This window comes from Ascaphus truei, chromosome 3 (assembly GCF_040206685.1).
Source record: "Ascaphus truei isolate aAscTru1 chromosome 3, aAscTru1.hap1, whole genome shotgun sequence".
Lineage (NCBI taxonomy): Eukaryota > Metazoa > Chordata > Amphibia > Anura > Ascaphidae > Ascaphus > Ascaphus truei.
In genome coordinates, this window is record NC_134485.1 from 373,972,671 (window position 1) to 373,982,820 (window position 10,150).

A 10,150-nucleotide genomic window follows, 5' to 3' on the forward strand; every position below is an offset into this window, starting at 1 on the left:
GGATTTGACAGCACTCCTTAGGTATCTTAATTGTTATTTGATATAAAGTACTTTGGTTATGGTCCAAGTTTCCACTGCAAACCACAACGGAGAAGATTAAGTAGAATTCAGAAACTGGAGGAAAAAAAATAAGAAAAAATGAAAACTGGCCAAATATCTTCGTGAATATTGGCCATATTATAATACAACAGTGTTTTACACTGAGCTTCTGAATGGATCCGTAAAGCATTGCAGCGCAGGGTTTACTTTTCCCTATCTATTCAAATTCTACGGGGGTCATACTGTGGGGAAATGGCAGGATTGGCCTGCGACTTTCTCTGGCAATGATGGCATTTAGATGTAACTGAAGCAGAAAAGATGGGAAGGGAAGTGACAGCCTCCAAGTTGAAGTAGTGCGCTAGATACAGTAACAACATTTGGCTAGAGGCCTGAGAGACGCGTAACCGAACTGAAAGGAATAGATGAGGCAAAGGAAAGATGGACCTGAAGCAACGTCTGAGATGTTACAGTAGATAAGAAATATGCGGGGGCTCTCCAGCCCCTCAACGTTCTGAAGAGTTCTTCACTTCTCTCCTTATTTTGCTGCCTGTGAGCTGTCCTTGCAACAGGCTTAATATTACAGAAATGAGTTTAGTGCAGTTATTTAACCTCTGTCACTAATGCGTAGAAACGATGTTGAATGCAGCAGTGTCATATGCTTGTTTGGAATCTGTACTGCTTTTGGATAAATGAATCTCAACAAACCAAACACAGGTGACTACAAAAAACGTCATTCCCCGGAACGGCAACGTTGCAGCTGTCCCTTATTTCTTTTAGCCCAACTGAAAATGATAGGCGCTTCGGATTGGTAGTCAAGCAAAAATAGAGGCTGTGACGGTGAATGCCGTGTACGTCCCACAGAATAAAAATGTCACCCAGTTTATCGTCAATCTGTCATTCACTGGTTGATCTTAAAATGCTGACAATGCCTTTGGTTTGGCCATTTCTCTCAAAGTGGCCGAGTAAGTGACACGTATTATTTAATTGACATCTGAGATCGGTGGTTCTTATTTCTTGGGAATGCAGTAGCAATAGTTTATTTCTTTAACAAATTAAGCATTCTGTTTTTTGGAACAGGAGAGAAGAAAGTTGTTTGCAACAGTCTACAACATAAATATTCACATGAATTAAATAAGAAAACAGATGTGCTACCATCCGGCAGTAACCTTGGAAATTATTTTACTCTGAACTCTAATTGTTAATGCTTAAAAGTTAGATCTGTAGCAAGGTTTAAATGATAGGTGTAGTTATTTGAAATAAAGGTGTTCGTAGCATAGAAAAATAGAATGGTGTATTGAAAGAAAAGAACTGTTAGTGTAATTCTGATTATTATTATTATGTAATTAATAATACAGTATTACATACAGTGCAGTACTATGTGGAAGGGAGGACAATAACATTGTATGACAAAGAGTATATATATATACTGTATATGTTAAATATATATTACCCAGAATCCCTGGCTGCAGGGAAGGACTGTTTGCTAAGAGATAATGGGTATTTAAAACCAGAGACAGAACATAAAACACAGACAAAGCTCAGTTTTTAGCACATCCAGTGAGACTCATACACGGTACAGTGCCTAAATATATATGTATAAATATCTAATAAGTAAAATGCTATTTTAGTTTGACATTTTTGGCCAAAATTGTTGTAAGCCCCTGAGCCAACGCCACGGCAGACCACATATCAGGGTCCCTAACGCTAATATAAATTCTTAATAACCTGTGTAATAACAGGAAGAATGATTTATAGTAAATCTGTCAATATTAGTTGCAAAGTTCTAAGTCTGACTGAAGCTTTTAATAACCTGTACATTACCAGGAAAAGCACTCTGTATTAGAGATGTCACAGCCAAACTGCAAGCAGGCAAGTTCCCCTGAGTGGAAGATGCTATGGTTTTGGGGGTTCAATAGGAGTTTGCTAGGTGTCCAGTATGTTTTAAGAGATAATGGGGAAAAACAGGACTGCAGACCTGTCTGGGACATGCAAATGCACCACAAGTGGTATTCATATTTACTATATGTTAATTCAAACTGAGACAATAGGAAGGATGACTTATTAAGTAGATGTGTGAGGTTACCGATATACTGTAAGTGCAGTATAGAGTACTGTACAGTACTGTGTGTGCCTCTCGGGAGTCAGGACTCAGACATTTGCAGTCAAAGAAAACCCGAGGATAAAAGGCAAAGGAGTAAGGGAATGGGAAGCTGTGAATATGTCCAATTTGACATTCGCTGGCAGCTGGAAAACCTCTGCTTCGCTGTCAGGATCGGATGATGTAAATGGAAGGGAGTGTTAGTGAAGGTCAAAAGGGGAAGCATAAATAAATGTTTATGTATACCAAAGTCACTGGGTAATTACACGAGGAAAACTTTTCAGAAACAAAAGAAAAGGCATGAAAATGCTTGTTAAAAATCTACAGCGCACGTACAAACACTTTTTACGAGTTGGAGCTTTTCCTTTGAGAGGTATTGCTACTTGTAATATAATCAAGTTTTCTACATGATCAGTATTATTATTACAAGTACATAAGCGTGATATGTAATGTTAGTAAAACCGTTTCATTTCACTTAACTACTTTGATTGGGCCTGCAATTCTAGGTGGGGATTTTTTTAGGTATTTTGAGCACTCAAGAGGGTAACATAGAGGTGGTAGGACCCTACAAAGTCAGAACATGCCGTGCCCCCTATGCATTCAGAGTCTGTGAAGTCACAATGATTCTTCTAGCATTTAATAGGTGCTTGGCCCAGAACCCTCGGGTTTTACTTGTTTGTGCCTCTAGACATGGCAGTTGTAGGGTATTAGGAGGAGCTGACAGTATGGGCAGGAGAATCATTTTTCTGTCAAAGGCTCTACATCACAACGTTAAATACATTATTTAAACATTCTGTCTCGGATTGTATGAAATAATGGGATTTTTGAATAATAGGTGACGCGACAGGTGGGTGAAGGGCCACTAGAAAATAGCCGCACTTTGATGCCCCAGAAGACACGTTATATGATACCCTTCAGCCTTTTGTTGAAACGTGCCATTCTTGACATTTCTTTCCGCCCTCCCCACTTTTTCCTTTCAGATGGCTATGCATTTTCTCAAGAAGAACACGGCGTTGTTTCCCAGTCTGAAGTTGTCCGATCCTATGACACAACAAAACAGAGGGCTGGGATTGAATAACACAGACCTAGGCGACTGGTGGCAGATATAATGAGCTTTGGACAATACATCCTCTGTTAACAGATATTTGACTAAGGTTGGCCACAGCAGCCAAAAACTGGGGAACTCATTTCTGTGGCCTTTGCCAACAAGTTTCTTAACTCCATTCTCTGCTAGTGGGACCTGAAACAGATTAAAATACTATGCATTGTAGGTCCCACCAGAAGCAAAGTGGTTAATGTTGTTACTTTTAGACAGAACACAGCCTGCTCACCAAGAGAAATTACTGTATGTTTTTTCTTCATCTGCAATGTCCTGCTTCTCACTTTTGCTAAAACATGAACATACCTGCTTTAGTTCCAGCCTTTAGTTTTTAACTCCTACCCATAAGCATTCTGGGACTTGTAGTCCTGCTATTCAAAATGGAAATAATCATAGCTACTGTACAAATCCAAAGATGCTAAGAGATGCAAAATGAAAAACCAGCACTGATTCAGACTGTGCTGAAAAGGGGAAGTTAGATGACTGGCATGCATTAACCCCTTCAGAGCTGCATTGCAGTTTGGCGCTACGATGCCATGTTTTCTCTAGTGTGAAATGAAATACAGATGTGTACATTTATAGACATACATGTACTACAAGGAGGAACATCAACCATCTTAACTATTAAGAAGAGTCCAAGTTTTGTCAATGTGCATGATGCAAAAATTGGTTATTCTGCTCCATAGAAAAAAAAAAGTACTCATTTGATAAATCTCTCAGTTACAGTTTATGGATCACTATTAATACTTATTTGGATGAGTAGGATGGGGTATGAAAGTGAAAAATGTATAGAAATATACAGTACAGTACATGCATATCTATTCCATTATCTGTCTTGGCTTTTTGGAACTTTCTTTTTTTTTACCTGCAGATTTAATGCAAATGGCTAAATGTAAATTATCCTCTATATTTATGAAATGTGGTGTTTTATTTATTGTATATATTTTGATTATTAGCAGTTTTGCATACATGTATTTAGCATTGCGAAAATAAAAAGAAATGTAATTACCTATGATGGTACTTATTGAATTTGCCATGTTTCAGCTCAGGATAAAATAATGGGGGGGCGGGGTTCCCTACAAATATACTACATCCCTTGAAATTAGAATTGTGTTCTCCAACGCTGCTAGTTAAGTTACGAACAGAAAATGATACAGGAGACATTATCTTTTACAACGCCATTGTACAGCTTTGTTTAATTTGTTGATCCATCAGTTGAACATCACCAATATTATCTCAGAAGGATGATTGAGGTTGTCTAGTGATGACCAGACTTATTGAGGCTTTAAGCTCCATATTCCATGGAATAACGAGGGGCGGAAGCTTACTTCCTTGGTATGTTGCCCATATTAAACATGGTAGCCCTGGAATAGGTATATGCAATTTGGACACCATGGGGGTTATTTACTAAAGTCTCCGAGCTGTAAAACTGGGGCAAAAATCAATGCAAAAGAATTGCACCAGATAACAAAAATTGGAAAAATTCAAATTCTTTTAATGGGGTTCCTTGTCTTTAGTAAATAGGGTGCTGTTTTTCACACCGTTTTTGACCTAGTTTTGCAGCCAGGAAACTTTTAGTAAGTAGATTCTCTTGTGTTTTTTCATATATTTGCCATATTTCAATGGAACACAGGTGAATAAATCAACACATCTTGTGTCGATTCTACATTTCCACTTACGTCTACAATTTTGTTTACAGGTGCCAACGACTGAAGTTCAGGGAACAGGGAAGTTCTCACCAGCTTACACTTTGACTCCAGTAAATAAATGAAACATGACATAGTGACGCAAAAAATTATGCAAACCATGATAATATGAACATAAACCAATCAGCACACAAAAGTAAATATATTAAATCACTAACATGAATGTGCCCTTTCATTACTGATTGTACCCTCCATTTATATGTAATTGGTTTCGGATGTTGTGCCTAATGTAATCCTTTTTCAACCCTTTCCATGGCTTACCCATAGGTCAGTCTCGTGGGGTGGTCTCTTGGAGCGCTTACACAAACCCTGCTTCAAATAACATATATACAAACACTTGGAAGAAAATAGGTTGCACCTTTATTGATAGATACAAAATATAACCAAAACTAGAGTACCCCGCTAAGTTGCTCTGTAACAAACACACAGGCCTGAGAGATACCCCTGGCTTGTACCTCTACTTGCCAATAGCCGCCTAAGCCACTTGATCTAAACAAACACAACAACTGGAAGGTCACTACCATACTGGCTGCTCAAGCCAAGTATGACACAGGCTTCCCCCAAGCACCTCCCCACAAGTTGCCAACCACCGACTGGGTCCCTTCCCCAACTAACACCTTTGTGCCACCAGTAAGGGCATTTAATCCCCGCCACCAAATGAACCGCCCCCTCAAGGCCCATCTACTGACTCAAATTGAAAATATAACTTGCTATATCGGAGATATGGACCCCATCCTATCTGAAAAGACCGACATGACCACCCTTAATATCCACATGCCTCAAACCTACACCCCCAGCTCTATCACAAACAGCCATCACTTTTTTCACCTTCATATAGAATGCTCAATTGCCATAATATCTCTAGCCCCTCAACACTCTACCCTAGGAGCTATTTCCGACTAATACAAGAACGGATTACCAACACCTGCACCACATCCCTTTGCATCATCCTCCACAAATCCAACGACTGAACTGGTGTTCGATCATTAGCCCCCACATGCAACACAAAAACCATTGGCAACACATAAACACTCCTCCATCTCCAAACTTTGGGCAAAAGATGCACCCTAATACACCCTAATAGGCCTCTGACCAAAACAATTTAACAAGATCCCCCCTAAAACCCAACTGCTTTCTCCCAAGCCTCCTTCCTGCTCTTTTTAACTCCCAGTGGACATAGGAGTCCCCACATATCCAGGCATCTACTCAGGAACAACCTAAAAATACAAATAAAATTGCACTAGCTCATGCATTGACTCACATAACGCCTAAACCTTGCTAAAGATCACCTGCCCACATGCATAACTGCTTCCTCACTCAGACCCAGCCTTGCGGTCTTTGAGGCTGCCCTAATCCTAAAGGAATGGGAACTCACCCTTAGATGCCCCAACACCAAAAAACACCACTTTAGAACCTTCAACAATTGGAAATTCGAGAGGTTTATTTATAAACATGTTTACCAGAAAGTAATATATTGAGAATTACCTCTCCTTTTCAAGTATGTCCAGGGTACAGAGTTATAACAATACATGGTTATATTAAATGAACAGAGTTCTATAGTCAATTTACATACATTTCATGCACAGTTAGAGTGGGAAAATTGAGTACAGGGGATAAAAGGGCTTATGAGTTTCAGATTGAAATAGAGCAGCTTGTTACGCTGGTGCTGCCCGCAGACCGGACTCGTCCCTTATACTGAGGTGGGGACGTATAAGTGCACGCACCCGCAGCAGAAGGAGCGTGTCCGGAGTGGGGTGTTTTGGCGTTGCCAGGCCAGGTGTGAATAGGTGTATCATTACTTGCCGGTACCGGTACAGAAGAGACGAAGTCGTTGCCGTTAGCCAAGGTAAGGGAGAGAGAGATCTGGGAGGTCGAGGTCCAAACTGTAGTCGAGGGGTGAGAGAAGCTGCAAGGTCAGGTGGGAGCCGGGGTCCAGAGCCAGAGAGGAACGTCCGCCAAGCCGGGTCACAACCTGAATAACGAAGAGCAAAGGGAAAGCCAGAATAGACATCTGTAAGCAGAGACTATGTCGAGCGATGTGAGAGAGGCAACACAGGTACTATATATTGCGGCTGACCAATAGGGAACGGAGGCAGACCTGGAGGAACATGAGGAGCTGTCCTGGATTGGTTCCTATAATATGCAGCCAGGTGGGAAGCTTTAGGGTTAAGTGACAGCCTTTGTGAGATTTGGGGGCGTGGTTTCACTGCTAGTGCAGTGAATAAATTATCCTTGCCCGGCGTGCTCTGTAAGGTCGGAAAGCGCGTGCCTGGGACCAGAGGGAACCGCCAGAGCCCTAAGAGGCCATGGGGCAGCGCCGGCCCGCTGAGAACGAGGGGGGCACCCTCGCACAGCGGGAGCAGGTCGGGTGAGGAGAGGAAGCCATGTCACGGCAGCGGGGGCATTCGGAGGTGAGGAGGGGTCACACAGTGAGCGCCGCCGCATCCTCATAGTACCCCCCCCTTCAGGGTCGGCCTCAGGATGATCCTCCCATGGTTTGGATGGGAACTTCTTACGGAAGCGTTTGAGAAGTCCTGGTGCGTGAATGTCTTTAAGAGGTACCCAAGACCTTTCTTCGGGTCCAAAGCCCTTCCAATCGACCAAGAATTGGACCTTACCCCTCGAGAGATGGGAATCTATTATGGTTTGGACCTCGTACTCTTCGTTGCCCTGTATGAGCACTGGATCTGGTTTAAGAGTGTGGTCCGGAAAGAGGGGACTGCAGATGAACGGTTTAGGAAGAGATGTGTGAAAAACATTAAGAATTCTCATGCTTTGAGGTAATTGAAGACGGAAGGCCACCGGGTTTACCTGCTCCATGATAGGAAATGGGCCCAGAAACCTAGGTGCCAATTTAGGGGACTGGGTTTTGAGGTGGATATTTCTTGTAGACAACCAAACCTTATCCCCTGGCTTGTAACTGGGTGCAGGTCGGCGACGACGGTCAGCCTGGAGTTTCGAAGTCTGGGAGGACTTTTGAAGCGCCGATTGTATCTTGGACCAAGAGTCCTGTTATAGTGTGATGCGTTCATCCACGGCTGGTACTCCAACGGAGATATTGGAAATGGGCAGGCGAGCTGGATAGAATCCGTAATTAATAAAGAACGGCGTCTCATGAGTGGATTCATTCCTGGAGGAATTAAAGGCATACTCAGCCCAGGGAAGTAATTCCGACCAGTCGTCCTGCGAATCAGAGACGAAACACCTCATGTACTTCTCGAGAGATTGATTAACCCTCTCAGTCTGCCCATTAGATTGAGGGTGATATCCTGAAGAAAAAGAAGAAGAAATGCACAGTCTTCTGGTGAAGGTCCTCCAGAATCTGGAAACAAATTGAGAACCTCTGTCCGAAACGATAGATGTGGGAATACCATGGATCCGGAAAATTTCTCTGGAGAAAATTTCGGCTAGGACGGTTGAGGAGGGTAAACCTTTGAGAGGAACGAAATGTGCCATCTTGGAGAAACGGTCCAATACTACAAGAATGGTGTTCATGCCATTCGACCTAGGCAATTCGACAATAAAGTACATGGATATATGGGACCAAGGGCGCTCCGGAATGGGTAAAGGCATAAGAAGACCATGAGGTTTTTGACGAGGTATCTTATTGCGTGCACATACCGGACAGGCCCGGGTGAACTCAAGGATGGTTTTTGCCATATTGGGCCACCAGAAGGTGCGACGGATGAGGTCCAGAGTTTTTTTGAATCCCGAATGTCCTACTGAACTGGAAGCGTGCCCCCAATCCAGAATCTCAGGAATAAATTTGGAGTCTACGAACAAAGTATCCATCGGAACTTCGAGATCATTAGGAATGTGTTCTTGAGACTTTATGATCTTTTCCAGATTTTTGAAAGCAGTGACTGCGAGGATCTTTTGCTTGGGAAGGATGGACTCTGTAGTTTTCTCCGGTCTCTCTTCAGAAGAATACTGTCTGGAGAGGGCATCCGCCTTGACGTTCTTGGTGCCGGGAATGTAGGACAAAATTAAATTAAACCTAGAGAAAAATAACGACCAGCGGGCTTGGCGGGAGCCCAAGCGGCGGGCGCTCTCGATATACAAAAGATTTTTATGGCCTGTGAGAATCGTGAACGGCTCTTTAGACCCCTCCAGAAGATGCCTCCATTCCTGAAGGGCCAATTTGACGGCCAAAAGTTCCCTATTGCCCACGTCATAGTTCCTCTCAGCTGGAGAAAACTTCTTAGAGAAAAACCCACAAGTGTGGAGTTTCTCCTGGGGAGAAAATCTCTGGGATAGGACTGTGCGGCCCCGCTGTCCGAGGCATCTACCTCCAGGATAAGTGGAAAATTGGTGTCAGGGTGTCGGAGGATGGGAGCAGAGACAAACGCTTGTTTCAAAGTTTTGAAAGCCGTGACTGCCTTAGGTGACCAGACCGAAGGGTCGGCTCCTTTTTGGGTTAGTGCTGTGATCAGAGTGATGATGGTGGAAAACTTGTGAATAAATTTCCGGTAATAGTTGGAAAACCCTAGAAACCGCTGAATGGATTTGAGGGAATCGGGTTGTTGCCAGTCAACTATGGCTTTAAGTTTCTCTGGGTCCATGGCAAATCCCTTGTTGGAAATAATATACCCAAAAAAAGAGGTGGAAGACTGGTGAAAAAGACACTTCTCCATCTTGGCAAACAAGCAGTTCTCTCGGAGGTGGAAGAATACGAACTTCGTCTGGGAGATATGATCCTGTAGATTCTTAGAAAAAATGAGAATATCGTCCAGATAAACAATAACAAAAAGGTTAAGGACATCCCGAAAAATGTCATTGATAAAGTCCTGTAAGACCGCCGGAGCGTTGCATAGGCTGAAGGGCATCACGAGATATTCGTAGTGGCCGCTACGGGTGTTGAAGGCGGTCTTCCATTCGTCACCTTTCCGGATGCGAATGAGATTATATGCCCCGCGGAGGTCTAGCTTGGTAAACAGGTTAGCACCTTGAAGTCTGTCGAAGAATTCAGAGATGAGTGGGAGTGGGTAACGGTTCTTCACCGTGATGCGGTTCAGTCCCCTGTAGTCAATACACGGTCTGAGAGTACCGTCCTTCTTCTTAACGAAGAAGAATCCAGCCCCCGCGGGCGAAGTGGAATGCCGTATGAAGCCCCACTTCAAATTCTCGCGAATATATTCGTCCATGGCTTCCGTCTCCGGCAGAGAAAGGGGGTAGGATTTGGATTTGGGCAAAATGTATCCAGGTACC

The 10,150-nt window shown here is 43.0% G+C and overlaps 1 protein-coding gene across 1 annotated transcript in view; it reads left to right on the forward strand.

Annotated features, from left to right (window-relative positions):
• Positions 1–4,244, forward strand: part of ATP8A2 (ATPase phospholipid transporting 8A2) — a 691,321-nt gene extending 687,077 nt beyond the window's left edge. The window contains exon 40 of the mRNA XM_075592224.1: positions 3,118–4,244. Within this exon, the coding sequence (XP_075448339.1) occupies positions 3,118–3,215 (98 nt within the window). The 3' untranslated portion in view covers positions 3,216–4,244. The remainder of the gene's footprint in view (positions 1–3,117) is intronic.
• Positions 4,245–10,150: the final 5,906 nt, after the last annotated feature.